The 20919-nt window shown below is 46.0% G+C and overlaps 1 protein-coding gene across 1 annotated transcript; it reads right to left on the reverse strand.

The window, feature by feature from the left end:
- Nucleotides 1-9016: 9016 nt before the first annotated feature.
- Nucleotides 9017-20483, reverse strand: LACTBL1 (lactamase beta like 1). Its single transcript, XM_065897770.1, has 6 exons — nucleotides 20369-20483; nucleotides 19089-19198; nucleotides 16892-17049; nucleotides 15642-15880; nucleotides 10603-10708; nucleotides 9017-9998 (listed from the first exon to the last, which is right to left on the reverse strand). Exons 1-6 carry the CDS (start codon nucleotides 20415-20417, stop codon nucleotides 9017-9019), a joined length of 1644 nt encoding a protein of 547 aa, XP_065753842.1. The 5' UTR covers nucleotides 20418-20483.
- Nucleotides 20484-20919: the final 436 nt, after the last annotated feature.

The following is a 20919-nucleotide window of genomic DNA, read 5'->3' on the forward strand; positions in this document are numbered from 1 at the left end:
CCAACAGGTCTAATCGACCTCTATATAGCACTCCACCCAACAATAGCAGAATACACATCTTTTTCAAATGCACATGGAACATCTACTAAAATAGACTATTTCCTGAGCCACCAAAAAAAAAAAAAAACCCTAAACAAATTTGAAAATAATTGAAATCATACAAAGTGTGTTCTCTGACCACAGTGGAATCAAATTAAAAATCAACAGTGGAAAGATCACAGGGAAATCTCTAAACACTTGGAAACCAACCAACACACTTCTAAATAATCCATGTGGTCAAAGAGGAAATCTCAAAACAAATTTAAAAATACATTGATCTTAATGAAAATAAAAATACAACATATTAAAATTTGTGGGACATAGCTGAAGCAGTGCTGAAACAAACATTTGTAGCACTAAATGCTTACATCAGAGAAGAGGGAAAGCTTCATGCCCATAAAGTAAGCTTCCACCTCAAGAATCTAGGGGAAAAAATTCTAGAAAAAAGAAAAGCACAATAAATCCAAAGCAATCAGAGGAAAGAAATAATAACAGAAGAAATCAGTGAAACTGAAAACAGAAAAGCAATAAAGAAAATCAATGAAACACAAAGTAGTTCTTTGAAATGATTAATAATTGACAAACCTCTAGCAAGACTAACAAAGAAAAAGAGAGAGAAGACATAAATGACTCATCTCAGAAATGAAATGGGATATCACTACAGATCCTGCAGATGTCAAAAGGATGAACAACTCTACATGCATAAATTTGACAACTTTGATGAAATGATCAGTTCTTGAAAAAGCACAAACTACCGCAACTCACTTACATGAAGTGGATGGCTTGACTAACCCTATAACCATTAAAAAATGGAGTTAATAGTTTTTTTTAATTCCCAATAAAGAAAATCTCCAGGCCCAGATAGTTTCACTGAAGAACACTACCAAATGTTTTAAGAAGAGTTAATACCAATTCTATACAATCTCTTCCAGGAAATAGGAGAGGAAAATACACCTCCCTATTCATTTTATGAAGCTAGTATTACCCTGATACCAAAACCAGACAAATACCAAAAAAAAAAAGAAACTACAGACCAATACCTCACATGAATATAGATGCAAAAATCCTTAACAAAATATTAGCAAACAGAATTCAGCAATATATTAAAAAAAATTATACATCATGACCAAGTTTATTTATTTACTTCAGGGATACAAGGCTGTCTCAATATTCAAACACCAATCAATGAAATTTACCAGAATAATAGACTAAAGAAGAAAAATTACATGATCGTATCAATTTATGCAGAAAAAACATTTTACAAAATTCAAACCTTTTTATGATTTTTCAAAATACTCGCAGGGACTTCCCTGGCAGTCCAGTGCTTAGGACTTCGCACTTCCACTGCAGGAGGCACGGGTTTGATCCCTGGTTGGGGAACTAAGATCCCGCATGCCGCGCAGCGTGGCCAAAATAAAAAAAAAAGAAAAAAGAAAAGAAATACTCTCAGAAAATTAGGAACAGGATGAGAATTTCCTCAACTTGAGAAAGGGCATCTTTCTCAAAAAACTTACAGCTAACATTATATTTCATGGTCAAAGACTGAATGCTTTCCTTCTAAGATGAGGAACAAGGCAAGGCCACAGACTCTCATCACTCTTATTTGACATAGTACTGGAGGTTCCAGCCAGCAAAATAAGGAAGGGAAATGAAATAAAAGGCATACAGACTAAAAGGGAGGAAACAAAACTATCCCTATTTGCAGATGACATAACAGTCTACGTAGAAAAAAACCAAGGAATCTAAAAAACAAAAACCAAGGAATCTAAAAAACAAAAACCTTCTAAAAAACAGTCCCAGAATACAAGATTAACAAAAAAATCAATTCTTTTTCTATATACCAACAATGAACATGTGGACACTAAAATTAAAAATATAATACCATTTACAAACACTTCTAAAGTGAAATATTTAGGCTTAAATCTAACAAAGCATATATAGGACTTCTATGCTGAAAATAACAGGAGGTTGATAAATGAAACCAAAAAAGATGTAAATAAATAGACTTAGTGTATCCATAGATTGGAAGACTCAACAGAGTAAAGATACCAGTCTCTTCAAATTGTTATACAGATTTAATAAAATTCCTATAAAAATCCCAGCAGGACTTTTTTGTACCTATAGACAAGATTATTATAAAATTTATATGGAAAGACAAAGAATAGCTAAAACAACTTTGAAAAAGGAGAATAAAGTGGGAGGAATCAGCCTACCCAATTTCAAGACTTACATATAGCTATAGCAATCAAGACTGCATGGTATTGGTGGAAGGACATACAGAACAATGAAAGAGGATGGAGAACCCAGAAATATGCCCCACAAATATGCCCTACTGATTTTTAACAAAGGTGCAAAAAAGCATTTCAATGGAGTAACGACAGGTGGTGCTGGAGTAATTGAACATCCATATGCAAAACATTAATTTCAACCTAAATCTCACACTTTTTACAAAATTCAACTCAAAACAGATCACAAACTTAAATGCATAACATAAAATGATAATTTTTAGGAAAACACCACAGGAGACAATCTTTGAGCATTAGGGCTAGGCAAAGAGCTCTGAGCTTTGACAACAAAAGCGTGATCCATAAAAGGAAAAATTGATAAACTGGTATATTAGTTTCCCGAGCTGCTGTGACGAGTGGCCACAAAATTGGTAGTTTAGAACAACAGGTATTAATTCTCTCACAGTTCTGGAGGCCAAAAGCCTGAAATCAGTATCACTGGGCCAAAATCAAGGTGTTGGGAGGGCCATGCTCTCTCTCCCTTGGCTCTAGGAGAGAACTCATCGCTTGCTTCTTATACTCTCTGGCAGCTGATAGAACCCCTTGCCTTATGGTGGCAGTATTCCAGTCTCCGCCTCCATGGTCACGCAGCCTTCTCCTCTTCCATCTGTGTTGAATCTTCCTCTGCTTCTCTTTTACAAGGATATTTGTGATTCCATTTAATACGTAATACCAACGTTACGGACCAGGGTTCTTGGCCTTCCCCAATCAGTAGAAATTGACTAGAGGCAAGTCAAGAGACTCAGGCATGGCTTTATTGGGGACCCTGCTGCAGCAGGGGGCGGGTGAGAACAAACAAGAGATTCCCTTGCTTGCTGGCTCCCTGAGGCAGGAGCGAGCTTGTTCCTTACATGGGGTGAGGGTAGGGGTGTGTCCAGGCGTCGGGCCAGAGGGGTGGCTTAGGTGTTCTGTCCACCCCTCTAGTGGTGTTGTGTGCAAGGGGCATGTTCAGTACCCTGCTTTTGCTCCCAACACCCTGTTTTTGCTCCAGGCTCTTCAAAAGTGACAGTTGGGTTTTTTGATTTCTTTGTATCTTTTGGGTCCAGAATTTGCCCCAACTGCCCATGCATGCAGTTATTTTTAGTCCCATACAGTTTCTTCGTATTTTGTTGCACAAGGAGAGGTATATCCAGGTGCAAGCATTGCAGCACTGCAGCAAAGGGTCCCAGGTCCCAGCAAAGTGTCCCATGTCCCAGCCTGTCTCACCAATAACCCAAGGTAGTGTCCCCATCTCAACATCCTTAACTTAATCACATCCATAAAGTTCTTTTTTTATCATATAATGTTAACATTCACAGGTTCCAAGGATTAGGATGTGTACATTTCTGGGGGGGGTCATTATTCAGCCTACCATAATTGAACTTGATCAAAATTTAAAATTTTCGCTCTGTGAAAAGGCCCTGTTAAGACAAGGAAAAGACAAACTACAGACTAGAAAATATTTGCAAACTATATATCTAACAAAGGAATAGTACCTAGAATATGTAAAGAATTCTCAAAACTCAACAATTTTTAAAAAATATTCCTTTAATTTATTTATGTATTTATTTATTTATTTGGCTGCGCCAGATCTTAGTTGCAGCACGCAGGATCTTTTCTTGTGGCATGTGGGATCTAGTTCCCTGACCAGGGATGAAACCCGGGCCCCCTGCATTGGGATCCAGGAGTCTTAGCCACTAGGCCACCAGGGAAGTCCCAAAACTCAACAATTTTTAAAATCCAATTAGAAAATGGACAAGACATAAAGAGACATCTCACTGAAGAGGATATACAGATGGCAAAAAAGCATATGAAAAGATTTTCGATATCATTAGTCATCAGGAAATTAGAATTACAGAAATAAAAATAGTGACAATACCAAACGCTGGCCAAAATGTGGAGAAACTAGACCACTCATACATTGCTGGTTGGAATATAAAATGGTACGGCCACTGTGGAAAATAGTTTGTCAGCTTTTTTTTAAAAAGCTATCATTCAACCAACAGTTGCCCTCCTGGGCATTTATCCCAGAGAAATAAAAACTTATGTTCACACAAATACATGCAAACAAATGTTCAAAGCAGCTTTATTCGTAACAATCTAAAATTGGACAACCTAGATGTCCTTTACCAAGCGAATGGTTGAATAAACTGTGGTGCGTCCGTACCATGCAACCAACCACTACTCTGCAACAAAAAGAAACAAACTATTGACACTTGCAACAACTTGAATGAATCTCCAGAGAATTATGCTGAGTGAGAAAAAAAACCCAAAGATTACACACTGTGTGACTCCCGTCAACAGAAATAATCAATAACCAATCTGTAATAAGAATAAAGAAAAGGGGGCTTCCCTGGTGGCACAGTGGTTAAGAATCCGCCTGCCAATGCAGGGGACACAGGTTCGATCCCTCGTCCAGGAAGATCCCACATGCGGCAGAGCATCTAAGCCCGTACACCATAACTACTGAGCCTGCGCACCTAGAGCCTGTGCTCCACAACAAGAGAAGCCACCACGATGAGAAACCCGCGCACCACAAGGAAGAGTAGCCCCCTCTCGCCACAACTAGAGAAAGCCCGCACGCAACAATGAAGACCCAACGCAGCCAAAAATAAAATAAATAAATTTAATTAAAAACGAAAAAGAATAAAGGAGAGTTTTCAGCCAAACTGAGGACCAAAGCTCAGGAGACAGACTCTCGGATAGCTCTGAGGAACTGCTCCAGAGAGCGTGTTTTTCAATGCAACTTTATATCTTGTCAGAACAAAGAACATCAAACATGACAGGGGTACATTCCTTCAAAGTTTCTCCCAAAATACAGATTTGTACATACATAGGAAGTCAGTATGGCTTTGGTGCCTGGGGAGGGAGACTAATCATCAAAGAAGTAGTAGCATTGACATCCCAGGAAGGGAGGCAGTTATCTCTGTCTTCAAAACGGAATTCTTTACTTCTGGACAATGCACCCTTTTCTTTAATGGTTAGAGGAAAGCAACAGTGTATGTTTGATAAGCCACAAAGTCAAGCTAAACCATGTATGTATAAGCCAGAATGACTTCCCCGTACCTCAATATGTGAAAATTTCTTCCATCACTCCATTGATATAATATTCTTGAAATGAGAAAATTACATTAATGGAGAACAGATTGGAGGCTGCCAACGCTTAAGGACAGGGTGGGTTGGTAAACAAGTGGGTGTGGCTAGAAAAGGGCAACAGGAGGGATTCTTGTGCTGATGAAAATGTTCTGTATCTTGACGGTATCAACATCAATAACTAGCTTATGATATCGTACTATAGTTTTTTAAAATATTTATTTATATATTTATTTGGCTGCTCCAGGTCTTAGTTGCGGCACGAGGGATCTTCGTTGGGACATGCGGGATCTTTAGTTGCTCCACTCAGGATCTAGTTCCCTGACCAGGGATCAAACCCAGGCCCCTGCATTGGAAGCACAGAGTCTTAACCACTGGACCACCAGGGAAGGCCCTGTACTATAGTTTTGCAAGATGTTTCCATGAGAGGAACATGGATAAAGGGTACACTGATTATTTCTTACAGCTGTATGTGAATCTACAATTATCTCAAAATTAAATGTTTAATTTTTAAAAGGACATGCAAAATGCAAGCCCAAATTTTGTATTAGACTCATCAGGCATAAGACTCCTCAAGATTTTAAAACTTTTCCTCTTCAAAAGACACCATTAATACAAGGAAAAAGTGGGACTTCCCTGGCAGTCCAGTGGTTAAGACTCAGCACTTTCACTGCAGAGGGCACGGGTTCCATCCCCGGTCAGGGAGCTAAGATCCCGCAGGCACGCGGTTTGGCAAAACAAAACAAAACAAAACAAAACAACCACAGGACTACAGTGAGACAGGACTTCACAACCACTAGTGTGACTGAAATTGAAAAGACTGGCAATGCTAAGTGGTAGCAAAGATGTGGAGACACGGAACCACTGCATATGCTGGCAGGAGCATAAAACGGTACCAGTGCTTTGGAATACTGCATGGCAGTCACACCTAGATATTTACCCAAGAGAAATGAAAGCATGTATTCACACACACAAAAGACTTATACAGGAATGCTTTTTCATAAAGCCCCAATCTGGAAACAAGCTAAATATCCATCAAAAGGTGAATGGATAAACAATTTGGTGGCATATCCATACAACTGAATAGCATTCAGCAATAAAAAGGAACAAAAGACTGATATACACAAGGACATGAATGAACCTCAGAAACATCCTTCTGAGCAAAAGAAAGCAGACACAAAAGGCTGCACTATATGATTCCATTTATAAGAAATTCTAATCTAAAGTGACAGAGTAGACCAGTGGCTGCCCGGGCCTGAGAGCAGGGGAGGGGACTGACTGCAAAGCAGTAGGAGGGACGTTTTGGGGATGATGAACATTTTCTATATCTTGATTGTGGTGAGGGGTATACATTTGTCAAAATCATCAAAATGTACCCCGATAATGTGTACATTTCCTTTTATGTAAATTATAACTCTATAAGGTTGTTTTTTTAACATCTTTATTGGAGTATAATTGCTTTACAGTGGTGTGCTCGTTTCTGCTCTACAACAAAGTGAATTAGCTATACATATACATATATCCCCATATCTCTTCCCCTCTTGCGTCTCCCTCCCTCCTACCCTCCCTATCCCACCCCTCTAGGTGGTCACAAAGCACCGAGCTGATCTGCCTGTGCTATGTGGCTGCTTCTCACTAGTTATCGATTTTACATTTGATAGTATATATAAGTCCATGCCACTCTCACTTTGTCCCAGCTTACCCTGCCCCCTCCCCGTGTCCTCAAGTCCATTCTCTAGTAGGTATGCGCATTTATTCCCGTCCTGCCCCTAGGTTCTTCATGACCAGTTTTTTGGGGTTTTAGGAGTGCTTTTTAGATTCCATATATATGTGTTAGCATATATATGTGTTAGCATACGGTATTTGTTTTTCTCTTTCTGACTTACTTCACTCTGTATGACAGACTCTAGGTCCGTCCACCTCACTACAAATAACTCAATCCTGTTTCTTTTTATGGCTGAGTAATATTCCATTGTATATATGTGCCAAATCTTCTTTATCCATTCATTTGTCGATGGACACTTACATTGCTTTCATGACCTGGCTATTGTAAATAGAGCTGCAGTGAACATTGTGGTACATGACTCTTTTTTTTTTTTCGGTACGCGGGCCTCTCACTGTTGTGGCCTCTCCCGTTGTGGAGCACATGCTCCAGACGCGCAGGCTCAGTGTCCATAGCTCATGGGCCTAGCCGCTCCATGGCATGTGGGATCTTCCCAGACTGGGACACAAACCCATGTCCCCCACATCAGCAGGCGGACTCTCAACCACTGTGCCACCAGGGAAGCCCAACTCTTCTTGAATTATGGTATTCTCAGGGTATATGCCCAGCAGTGGGATTGCTGGGTCGTATGGTAGTTCTATTTTTAGTTTTTTAAGGAACCTCCATACTGTTCTCCATAGTGGCTGTATCAATTTACATTCCCACCAGCAGTGCAACAGGGTTCCCTTTTCTCCACACCCTCTCCAGCACTTGTTTGCAAATTTTTTGATGATGGCCATTCTGACTGGTGTGAGGTGATACCTCATTGTAGTTTTGATTTGCGTTTCTCTAATGATTAATGATGTTGAGCATCCTTTCATGTGTTTGTTGGCAATCTGTATATCTTCTTTGGAGAAATGTCTATTTAGGTCTTCTGCTCATTTTGGGATTGGATTGTTTGGGTTTTTTTGATATTGAGCTGCATGAGCTGCTTGTAAATTTTGGAGATTAATCCTTTGTCAGTTGCTTCATTTGCAAATATTTTCTCCTATTCTGAGGGTTGTCTTTTCATCTTGTTTATGGTTTCCTTTGCTGTGCAAAAGCTTTTAAGTTTCATTAGGTCCCATTTGTTTATCTTTGTTTTTATTTCCATTTCTCTAGGAGGTGGGTCAAAAAGGATCTTGCTGTGATTTATGTCATAGAGTGTTCTGCCTAGGTTTTCCTCTAAGTGTTTTATAGTGTCTGGCCTTACATTTAGGTCTTTAAGCCATTTTGAGTTTATTTTTGTGTATGGTGTAAGGGATTGTTCTAATTTCATTCTTTTACATGTAGCTGTCCAGTTTTCCCAGCACCACTCATTGAAGAGGCTGTCTTTTCTCCATTGTATATTCTTGCCTCCTTTATCAAAAATAAGGTGACCATATGTGCATGGGTTTATCTCTGGGCTTTCTGTCCTGTTCCATTGATCTATATTTCTGTTTTTGTGCCAGTACCATACTGTCTTAATTACTGTAGCTTTGTAGTATAGTCTGAAGTCAGGGAGCCTGATGCCTCCAGCTCCATTTTTCTTTCTCAGGATTGCTTTGGCTATTTGGGGTCTTTTGTGTTTCCATACATATAAGGTTGATTTTTAAAAGACACAATGCTAGACCATATTCTTAGATTCAACAGACATAAAAGTACTGTCAATTTGCTATTAAAGTTTCTAAATGCTCACTAAATTTCTGTAAACTCTTCCTCTCCCATGGATAACAAACAGTTCGCCACCGGCTGTGGTTCACAGACCACACTTTGAGTAGAACGGCCCTATCCCACTTTGCAAACTCCTTAGTTCTTTAATAGACATCCCTGCAGCCTTACCTTGCAGAGCTAGGATGGAAAGCTGCCAGGCGAGAGAAGGGGAGGCTCTGAACAGGGGTCACTGGGTCTTGAATACTGGCTTGTGAGACAGCCGCATCACCCGGTACGTGTTGAGGCCTGGCACGTCGAAGCCTGGGGAAAGCCCGTGGTGGTCCAAGGGATAGAAGTTGACGAGCTGCCCGTGCTGGGCCTCGAGGGACAGCCAGGAGTCACCCAGCGGCAGTGCGCACGGAAACTCGCGGGCCACATACAGCTGGAAGACGCGGCCACGCAGGTGGCGCAGAGCCAACGTGCGGAACGCCGGGGGCACCAGCGCCTCCACGCGGGGCCCGAACTGGCGCAGGCGCAGCTCGCCCGCCGGCCCGGCGCGCACTTCGTAGAAAGTCAAATTGGCAAAAGTGAAGTAGCCAGCGAAGGGTCGTGCGCTGGGCGGCGGAGCCGGGCTGAGCACGGCCTCACGGAGGGCACTCTCCATAGCCGGCAGAAGCACATCGTAGACCTGAGCCACCAGGTCAGGCCCTGGCGGCCTCGGCCCGGCCAGGAGCAGCACGAGGCTCAGGCGCAGCGGCGGCACCAGGGAGAAGGTGGCAGCGTAGCCGTCCAGGTCACCGTCCTTGCGCACCACGCGGTAGCCCCGCTGCGCATGGAACTCCCACGGTGTGCCAGTCTCGTTGGCGAAGTAGGCGCCCGGGCAGGCCAGCAGCGGCGCCAGTAGTGTCTTAGCCGCGTCTGGCCGCAGAAGCCGCTGGGGCCTGCTGCCCAGGAGCACCATGGCCAGCTTGGCCAGGTCAGCGGTGGTCGAGTACATCTGGCCCGACGGGCGGTACCAGTCGAGATCGTACAGCGGCGCCGGCCGCCCGCTGCCATAAAAGCCAGCTGCCAAGCGGGCACGCACAGGAGGTGTCAGATCGAAGCCTGTGTCTTCCATCCCCAGCGGTTCCAGCACGTTCTCCAAGATCCAGTGCTGGTAGTCACCCTGGGCGGTGTGGGCTGCCAGGACATGGGCCAGAAGCGAGAAGGCCAGCGTGCTGTAATGGCATCTGGAAGAGGAGGGGTGGAAGCTAGGATGCAGCCTCGGATGGACATCTCCAGGCCCTAAATAAACCCTTCCCACCTGCTCAGACTGTCTGCAAAGCCATCAGAGTTTCTGATGGCTTCTCTGTTCAGTGGCTGGCTACACCAGCTATCCACTCCCTATCTCATCAGCATCCCATTTATTTCCAGCGCTTGGCAAAGTCTGTATTTATCTTGTTTATCTGTTCACTGATAAGAATGTTCACTGTTCACTCAGAAGAATGCAAACTCCACGAGGAGGGACCTGGTTGGATTCGTTTGCTTGCTATATCTCAGTTTAACAGATTCCAAGCGCAGAGTAAGTGTTCAATAAATGTTGAGTTGATTAATGGGAAAAACATGAGATTCAAACAGGACTGGATCTGGGCCCAGCTCCCTGCTGCCTTGCTCTGCCATCACTCTATGGTCCTCAGACCCCCCAGCTGTGGAACAGGGGTTGTCATCAGTGATCTGCGAGGTCTTTCCTGGCTCTGACCACCTAGGATGAGGTGACATAGGTTCTCTCCCAGGAGGGGTATGTCACCTTGTGAGGTTCCTAACATTGGTAGGGCATCAGGGCTCACTCCTTACCTGGTTCCTGGGTCTGCCACCAGCACATCATCCTTGAGCAGGTTCAGGGCCTCCTGGGTGCTGCCCCTCCACAGCAGCGAAGTGGAACGGAGCCTTCGGGGCAGCCCTAGGGAGGAGCAGTGGTCAGACCTGCTGGGTCAGCTGATGGTGGGATGATGGGCCCCTGGCTGTACCCCCTCCCCTACCTTCCATGAGTTGAGAGATAACAACAAAATCACCTTTAAAAAAAAAGCTCTGGCATAGACTCTAATCCTGCCTGTGTTTCATTGGGCAAGCCATTTAACCTCTCTGAGCCAGAGTCCCCTCATCTGTAACATGAGGGAAATAATTGCTACGTCATATGGCCGGTGTGAGGATTTGGTGAAATCAAATGCTTAGCATGGTTCCTGGTCATAGTAATTGCTCAAAAAATAATTGTTATCATCAACCATAGATATTTGATTCCATAAAATTCTTGCGGTCACTGCCGCAATAGGTTTTGTGGAACTGGCTGCTCCGGCCACTTGGAATGTTCTGTTTATTGGATGTGACAGGATCACAGGATTAGGATCCTCCCCACCCATTCACTCAACAATAGTGTTCAAGCATCTCTTTCGTGCCAAAGACTGTTCTGCGTACTGGAATTCAGTAGTGAACAAAACAGAGTCCCTGCCCGTGTGGAGTCTGCATTCTAGCAGAGGAGACAGACAAGAAGCAAATAAATATGCATGCTGTGGAGGGAAATAATTCCATGTATGAAAGGAGGGATTGTTATTTTATACAGAGTGGTCAGAGAAAGGCCTCACAGGGTAGGTGACCCTTGAGCAGGTGAGAACTCGAGGAGGTGAGGGAGAGAGCCACATAGCTCTGTGAGGAAAAGAATGTCTCAAGCAGAGGAAAGAGCAGGTGCAAAGGCCCTGAGGCAGGAGTCTGTTGGCATGTTTGAGGATCAGCAGGAAAGAGCCAGTGTGGCTGGCAAGGACTGAGAACAGGGGAGACTTTGGAGGTGAGAGATATTGGGGTGCAGGCACCAGATCCTGTAGGGTGCTATAGGCTACTGCAAGGACTTGGCCTTTTCTCTGATTGGGATGGGGCCACTGTAGGGCTTTGAGCAGAGGAGCGATGTGATCTGACATATATCAGGGTTGTTCTGGCTGCTTTGTGAAAACAGACTTTGGGGGGCAATGGCAGACACCGGGAAGCCTGTAAGGAGACTTGCAAAAATCCATGTCTAAATGCTGGTGGATTGGATGAGTGAGGAGTGGTTGGATTCTGGACATATTTTGATAATGGAGCCAACAGAATTTGCTACTGGAGGGGATGTGCAGGGTGTGGGAATGAGAGAAATCAGGGATAACTAACTCCAGGCTCTTGGCTTGAGCAGCTGGGGGATGGAGTCACAAGTCCTGGGTTTAAATTCTGACTCTAACACTTCTTGCTGTGTGGCCCAAACCATATGCTTTACCTCTCTGAGCCTCTACTTGCTCACCTTGAAGTGGGCTGAAGCACCTGCAGTGGTTTCCCTGTGAGGTGTTACAAAACTTAACTAAGAATGGATGAAAAGCTCCAAGAATGGGAGAAAGCTCTAGATTAGGGTGAAGGTCAATCATAAAAGATACTGGGGGGGTTCCCTGGTGGCGCAGTGGTTGAGAGTCTGCCTGCCAATGCAGGGGACACGGGTTCGAGCCCTGGTCCGGGAAGATCCCACATGCCGCAGAGCAACTAAGCCCGTGAGCCACAACTACTGAGCCTGCGTGTCTGGAGCCTGTGCTCCGCAAACAAGAGAGGCTGCGACAGTGAGAGGCCCGCGCACCACGATGAAGAGTGGCCCCCGCTCTCCGCAACTAGAGAAAGCCCTCGCACAGAAACGAAGACCCAACACAGCCAAAAATAAATAAATAAATTTATTTTAAAAAAATACTGGGAACGTATAACAGAGTCATTCAGGCAGCTGTATGCTCAATTGGTGGGCTTTGGGACACGTAGGGTGGGCTTTTTTGTTTGTTTGGGCGGGGGTTGCATTTTTCTTAATTTCTTTTAATTTATTTTTGGCTGCATTGGGTCTTCGTTGCTGCATGCAGGCTTTCTCTAGTTGCGGCGAGCAGGGACTGCTCTTCGTTGCGGTCATGGGCTTCTCATGGTGGTGGCTTCCTCTTGTTGCAGAGCATGGGCTCTCGGCGCACAGGCTCAGTAGTTGTGGCATGTGGGCTCAGTAGTTGTGACTCGTGGGCTCAGTAGTTGTGACTCGTGGGCTTAGTTGCTCCTCAGCATGTGGGATCTTCCCAGACCAGGGCTCGAACCTGTGTCCCCTGCACTGGCGAGCGGATTCTTAACCACTGCGCCACCAGGGAAGCCCGTGTAGGGTGTTTTTAAACTGACCACAACCACAAGACCCCTGTGCTGGGTCCCTTGGGTACAGATGAAGAAGAATCCACAGTGTACCCCTAGAGGGAGCCCTGGGGTCAGGTTATAAACAGGAGTGTATTTAATAGGAGGCTCATGGAGCAAAAGCTTCAGAGCCTCTCACCTGTATGACCCCTTCCAAGGCTTGTATCCAAGTTTGAATTTATAATATTGTATTTTTAAAGAGGACCCCCAAATTATATCTACATCAGGCCTCCATAAACCTAGGTCTACCCTTGGCTGTAACAACCAGAGCTACGTTGACAAGTACCTGCTGTGTGCCAGGTACTCTGCTAAGTGCTTGACATTCATTAGCACATTTAATACAGCAAAATAGCATGAACCAGTCTTTTTACAGAGGAGTAAAACAAGGCTCAGAGAGGTTACGTGACTTACCCAAGATCACACAGCTGGAATTAATTTCAGTGCTCATGCCCTTGGCCACTAAGCCACCCTCCCCCAAGGCTCTGATCCTGTCCTGCCTGGATGACTTCAGGAGGTTCCCTTATCTGGCAGAGCCTCAGGTTCACCATCTGCTAATGGGAGTGCTAACCAGCCATGTCCACAGACTGAGACCTCAGGCCTGGATGCACTTTGTAAAATGATGAAATAGTAGGCACTTATGGTGGATTCCTACCATCTAGCGTTGACGGGTTGGTGACTGCAAATATGAACAATAGAAGGCATTTTGGGGTGGTGCAGCTGGTGCCTGCCTTCTCCTCCTTGGCTGGGTCAGTCACCATGCAGCACAGCCCCCCTCCCACCCGTTCCTGCCCAATTCCTGTTCACTGGCTTTGTCTTCCAGTATACCAGCCTGCCCTTGCCCTTCCACCATGTAGATTTCATCTTGGCTTGTTAGCACATCTTTTATTATCATCATTATTATTATATAATTTGTTTTTAATAAGTAATTCATTTACATGATTCAAAAGTCCAAAGACACCAAAGGGTATACAATGAAAAATTTTCCTCCCACTCTTCTCCGCGGCCACCAAGTTCCCCTCCCTGGAGGCAGCCCAGTGATTCAATCCCTTTCCCTTCCAAAAATATGTGATACACATTTTTATATATATACACACACACGTAATATATGTGTATATAAATATATATGTTATATAACAGATACATTACAAATGGATTATACATATACATTCATATACATATATACATTATATGTGTATATATTATTTATTCATATGGTAGCTACAATATATGCTGTTATGAGCTTTTTTACCCACTTAAGATTGTATGTGCATCTCAGTACACAAGGAACGTTATTACCCATTTTTTAGGGCTACAATAGTATCTGATTATACACAGTATAATCATAATAATTATAATATATACACAGTATAATCATAATAATTATAATATATAATCTGATATACACAGTATAACTGTGTCATAGTTTCTTTAGTTACTCCCCTATTTATATTTAGGTTGTTTCAATCTTTTTTTTTTCACTATCACAAACAGTGCTGTAGTGAATAACTGTGTACATACCTCATACCGCACATGTGTGAATACATCTGTAAGAGAATTAACTAAAAGTGTAATTTCTGAGTCAAAGGATATATACATTTTTGTGACAGGTATTACCAATTGCCCTCTGCACAGGTTGCACCAATTTTTTTTTCTTTATTTCGGCCATGCAGCGCAGCACGTGGGATCCTAGTTCCCCTACCAGGGATCAAACCTGTGCCCCCTGCAGTGGAAGCACAGCGTCTTAGCCACTGGACCGCCAGGGAAGTCCCAAGTTGCACCAATTTAAATTTCCACCACTGATGTATAAGAGGGCCTGTTTCACCATAACTTCACCAACTCAGTACACCCACCATTATGGCCTTTACCAATCTGATAAGAGGAAAATGTCTGTCAGGAGATTTAATTTGCATTTATTTTGTTATGAATGAGGTTGAGCATCTTTTAATATTTTGTAATATTCTTAAGAGCCATTTATATTCCTTTTCTGTGAACTGTCTGTTCCGTTCCTATCCTTTACCCATTTTTCTGTTGGGTTCTGGGTTCTTGGTCTTTGTAATGGTTTATATATTAAGGGAAATTAACGTATAATTGTAGAATATATATTATATTCAAATAATATATAAAATATATAATTTGTAGAATTGTCAACAAATATTCACTTGTTGACTTGTTCTTTGATCTGATAAGCAGATCTTGACCTGTCAGCTTGCTTTTGACCTTCCAACAGTTTGTCCACTTGACCTAAATTCCCAGGTTTTACCTCAGCATTTTTTTTTTTTTTTTTTTTTTTTGCAGTACGCGGGCCTCTCACTGTTGTGGCCTCTCCTGTTGCGGAGCACAGGCTCCAAACGTGCAGGCTCAGCGGCCACAGCTCATGAGCCCAGCTGCTCCGTGGCATGTGGGATCTTCCCAGACTGGGGCACAAACCCGTGTCCCCTGAATCGGCAGGCGGACTCTCAACCACTGCACCACCAGGGAAGCCCCACCTCAGCTTTTAACTCACCCAATCTTTCTACCCCTGACCCACCACCCAGGAAGGATGAGAGGGAGCTATGGCCAGTTCAGGAAGCAGAGCAGAGAGTGGGCCCAGCCTGGCTGGATGAGAACCTGCTCCTTGGTTCCCCTACCTGAAATGGTTTGGGCTGAGCTACATTAAGTTCAGAGCCACTTACCTGAGAGCTGGCTGGCCATCCTTCGGAGGGTGACGGGTGAAGGCCTTGGGGCTGGGCCCACCTCCTCCAGACCATCCATCAGGCTCTTTTGTTCGGGCGCTGATGCCATGCCCAGTGGGTTGTTAATGGTGAAGGTGCTGGCGTACCGCTCCAGAGGGTCATCTAGAGAGGCCACGATGCCCTCCTCCCACAGGCGATACAGCATCAGCACGGGAAAGATCTTGGAGATGCTGGAGATCCTGGACAATGTGGGGGGCACAAGGGTGCAGAGGGTATCCTGTGGGCTTCACAACCCACCTCCACCCTGCACCCCCCAGCCTCCAACTTTCTAGTATAATTAGGAAAGCACTGAGTCCACCCTTATTCAGCATCTCAGACAGAAATCCACCAGCCTCTGTAGAATGCCTTTGGGATGCTTGAGAACTTACCAGGGGAAGTGGGGCTGGGCCAGATGGACACTCTCGAGCACCTCCCCCATGCCAGGCCCTTCACCAGGCACTTCCCTCTCTGGGACAGACCTGGGTTGGGATCCTATCTCTGCCTCTCACCAGCTTAGTTGCCTTGGGCAAGTGCTAGACCTTTCTGAGATTCAGTTTCATTGTCTGTTTTATGGGTTGTAGAAAGGATCGAACAAGATTGTGCTGGCAAAGTGCTTGGCAACACACCTGGAAGGTAGTAAGTGCTCAATAAGTGATAAATATAGCTGTTGCCCTGAGCCTGGCACATAGCAGGTGCAGTGTGAGTGGAAGCCCTGCAATCCTCACAGCATCTCAGGGAGCAAATGTGTTCACTTGGCACTGTGAGCTTTGAGGAGCCTACAGGCAGCACCCAGGAGGGGAGACTCTAGGTGTGCAGCAGTTTGTCCCAAGTTGCTTCCATCTGGGCCACTGCTGCCAAATGGCAGAGACCCAGGTCGAGGGCCCAGGAACTGGTTGCGGTTCTTTAGTGTCACGTGGAAGGGGCGTGGGGTGGGACATAAGGGCGCCTTTTCTAGTTTGGGAGGCATTAGGATAAGGGCTCTCCAGAAGGAATTCCTTCCTGACTTGTTACCACTGTGGTGTGATGTTAGGCACTCACTGGTCCTCTCTGGACCTCAGTCTCCTCATCTATAAAATTGCCAAGACTTAATAAAGGGCCCTGGCAGCTAAGACCCCCAGTCATGATTCTCTTGAGTCCCCCTACCTCCTAAGTCCCCCTTGTCCTACCACCCTTTGCCCCCTCCACAAGACCCTGGTGGTCCCCCAGCTGACCGGTACATGGTGTACTCATTGGGGGGCCCAGAAGCCGGGTCTGAACCATTCTTCCTCCCGAAGTTCCCGGTCCAGAGCACAGTGTCGTTGTGGATGACAACTGCAGACATAGCAGCCAGGCCTGGGGCAGACAGTGCCTGCCGCAGGAGCCTGTCCACCTTGGAAGAGAAGAGCGGGTGCCTCAGAGTACAGGTGCAGAGACAGGCCTCTCTCCCCACCCACAGGCCCCATGTGGTTCTGTACACCGTGCCATTCACATACCACACCTTGTACACAGCACCCCCTGCCTGACTCCCCTCCACTCTCTCCCCCTAGTGGCTGGAAGGGAGCCCAGTGAGCCTCCAGACCTCGGGTTCTCAGACCGTGTCCTATGGGGTAGGGACCCCACCCAGCTGCAATCAGAGCAGATCCCCTGGAAACTGTTTTGTATGTAAGTTTTCCTCATAAGACCTTTGTCCAAAGAAACATTTCCTTGGAAATACGTAAGAGGAGGGAGGGGTTAAAACCCCTGATCTAATCAAACCTGTGTCTGATGCCCTAAAAAACCTCCAACAGGCTGAGTCTGACCCCCTAGTGTTGGAGAATTCAGTATATATAGAGGGCCCCTAACACTGTCTTTGAACATTTATTGAAAATACCTCATTATTTTCAGTTATGTAGTATAATGATGGTGATTAACAGCTAACATTTACTGGACATTTACAACATGCCAGACACAGTATAAAATGATTTTCATACATTGTTACACTTAATCCTCATAAGTCATTGCTGATTTCTCCCCCTTTTACAGGTGAGAAAATTTGAGATATGAAGTGACTTGCCCCGGTGGTTAATGGCTAGTGGAATCAGGATTAGAACCCTATGCTAACTCCAGCACCTCCTTTGCCAAGAGATTTTACATTCCCTGAATTGAGCTCAGTCTACCTGTAGTTTCCACCCCTGCACTAACTTTGCCTCTCTGAGCCTCAGTTTCCTCCTCTTTAGCTAGGGATTCACGAGGTGGTAACATAGAGAAGATAGCACAGTGCGTGGCATGTACCAGGTGCTCACTAGAAGGCTGCTATGGTTATTATTGTTGCTTTATTTTTTTTTAATTACTCTGACCCCTGGGAGCCAAATAGCGCGCTTCTGCTCTCTCTCCTTCACAAAAGCTTTTTGTGTATTTGCAGGCAGGGATTGTGTCTCTCTGCACTGGCCCACGCCTGCTCTTATGTGGACACATCACCCTCCTTCCCTTCAGCTGTTCCTCGGATGAAGTTTCAAACCATCTCCCACCACCACCACCAGGCTGCTGCACATACACTTCTGATCTGTGTGTCTCCTAAGGTGAGTGACCCAAGTGGGTAGGGTCTGAATGGCAGAATGGCACAGACAAGAGCTGGCTGACAGCCCCCTCTAGTGTTAAGCCATTCTGCAATGGTAAAAGTTGTGTTGTGGGGTCTTTAATCATCTTTCAGTGGCCTCTGTGATCCTCTCCTATCTCATCTTTCTCCACCCCCACTTAATGGCCCCACCAGACTGAATATCCTCTCTGTATATGCCTCATACTGACTCTGCTGCCTCTGGGCCTTTGCACACGCTGTTCCCTCTATCTAAAGCACACCTCTCACACCCCCAAGCTCCCTCATTATACACACACATATCCTCTGGGTATCTACTCCTTGTTCACCTCTCAGTTTAGACACCACTTCCTCCAGAAGCCTTCCCTGACCCCCAGTCCAGTTCCTTTGTGTCACCATGTACCCTAAACTTTCTCTATCCTCACTCTTACCCCTGTGTTATAAATATTTACTATCTTGACTGTTCCAAGACTAGTAGCTTCTTGAGAGCAGGACAGTATCTTCTTCTGCCATATCCCTGGTGTGTAGCGCAGAGTAAGTGCTCAAGAATTATATGTTGGGGGGCATGCCTGGTGATCCAGTGGCTCAGACTCTGCACTCCCAATGCAGGGGGCCTGGGTTCAATCACTGGTCAGGGAACTAGATCCCACAAGCTGCAACTAAAGATCTTGCTACAGCGAAGATCCCGTGTGCCACAACTAAGACCCAGTGCAGCCAAATAAATAAATTAATTTTTAAAAAAAGAATTATATGTTGAATGAATGAATGAATGCCACTACCAGCTCAGAGGATATGCCCTCCCCTTCATCAATCGGGCCTAGCCCACACAGCCAGTTCTCTCCTGGCTCATCACTGACCTTTTTCAGGGCCTCCTTCAACACGGGGAGGGGGTGGGCCAGGGGCACAGGCTCAGGGTGCTGGGGACACATCCTCACGGGGGCAGAAGTCACCTCTGGTCCCAAGGAGCCTGGAGGGAACATCACATGGTGAGTGGAGGACAGAGATCAGGTTAGTAGTCTAGGGGCCATTGCCCACTGGGTTTTCTCTCACTTCTGGGTGATCTCAGGAGGCAGTGGAAGGTTTAGAGAAGAGTGGTTCTTGTACTCTTGGGGGGTTCTCATACCCTTACCACCCCACACTGTCCTTAGAGGATGCAGGGAGGTCTGGAGGCCGTTGTGATGGTCTCACAGCCTGAATCCTGCCCTGCCAAGGTCCACACCTTCCCCCTGCGTTTCCAAGAAAGCCACACACCTGGACAAAAGTAGGATGGGACTCAAACCCTAACGCCCGGATGCACAGCTCTGGGGATGAAATGAGTTGTTCCTGGTGGTTTAAGCCTGAAGCCTAAGTGGGGTCCTGAGTCCACTTCTCCACCCAAATATATAATCAGAACTGGAGAAAGGGGGACGGTAGAGATGTGGCTGAGCCTGCCCCACAGAGCTGGAACTTGTCTAAGTCTGCTGACCACATGGAGGGAGGAAGCTCGTCATGCGAAGAGAGAAGGGCTACCAACAGGCGCCTGTGGCCTGATTGGTGTCTCGAAGGCCAAGCAGCAGGTAGTGAGTGTAGGACTGTGCTGTCTCCTCCTGGGCATGCTCTGCCCTTTGCCCCTGGCTGCCCATGGCTGGTATCTTGTGGTGAGGTTGTGCCGGCTGGGAGGGCTGGCCCTAGGGCATGAGCCTGGCGTTACCAGCAGTGGTGGTTCACTTGCTGAGCCTTGACCAGCCCAGGATGAAGAGACCAAGAAATGGCAGCTGCTGTCCATGGACACATGGACATGTTCCTCCCGGGGTCTTATATATAGCTGGGGCAGTGCCTTTAAAGGGAGGTAGGGCCTGAAGATCCCACCTCGGGGGCCCAAGGAAGAGCAAGGCAAACACTGTTTGCACTTTTGGGGGGACCCTGAGTTTTACCCCTGGAGTCGATGGCTTAGGGGACCCCCAGTGGTATTAGATCCTCAGTTACTACAGAAGGGCATCGAGGCGCAGAGGGATCACATGACTGGCCCGAAGATGCACAGTTAGTGAGAGCTGGAGTCAGAATGGTCCTCCCTCCTGTCTCAGATCAGGAGTGGCGGCTCAAAGCCCCCAGGGACCTCCGGGGGTGGGGGGAAACTCAAGGGTGTTCCTGCACTCACCGGTCTTCAGCTTGGGGAGGTAATACTGCCACAGGAAGCAGCCAGTCATGAGCACAGAGAGCACAAAGAAGAAGCTGCAGGAAACCGGGAAGAGCCACTTCTGTTTCCCTTTCAGCAGGCTGAGCTGCCGGCCAGCCTGCAAGGGGAAGGACAAGGCACACCCCCAAGGGGGTCAGCAAGAGGGAGGAGAGAGGGACCCCTGCCCTGGCCCCTCCTATGCCTTAGGTTCACCCAGACATCAGGAGAGCCCACAGCTCGGGGTAAGTTTCACACCTGTAAAACCAAGGGCCTTCCCAGGATTGCCCCTTCAACAGCTCTGCCCCATATTACCTCTGCACCTCTGTGCCTTTGCATAGCCTGTTCCCTCTGCTGGGTGTGCCCTCTCTCTCCTATGTACTTAGTGAAACATCTAAGACCCGCTGAAATGCCACCTCCTCCATGAAGCCTTCCCCAACTCTCCTCACCCAAGTCCCCAACAGGGCACTAGGCACAAGCCTCCGTTGTGGTGCACATCCAGCTTTCTCTCTAACACAGTTGTTCTACAACGGTTA

Source organism: Phocoena phocoena, chromosome 1 (assembly GCF_963924675.1).
Source record: "Phocoena phocoena chromosome 1, mPhoPho1.1, whole genome shotgun sequence".
Lineage (NCBI taxonomy): Eukaryota > Metazoa > Chordata > Mammalia > Artiodactyla > Phocoenidae > Phocoena > Phocoena phocoena.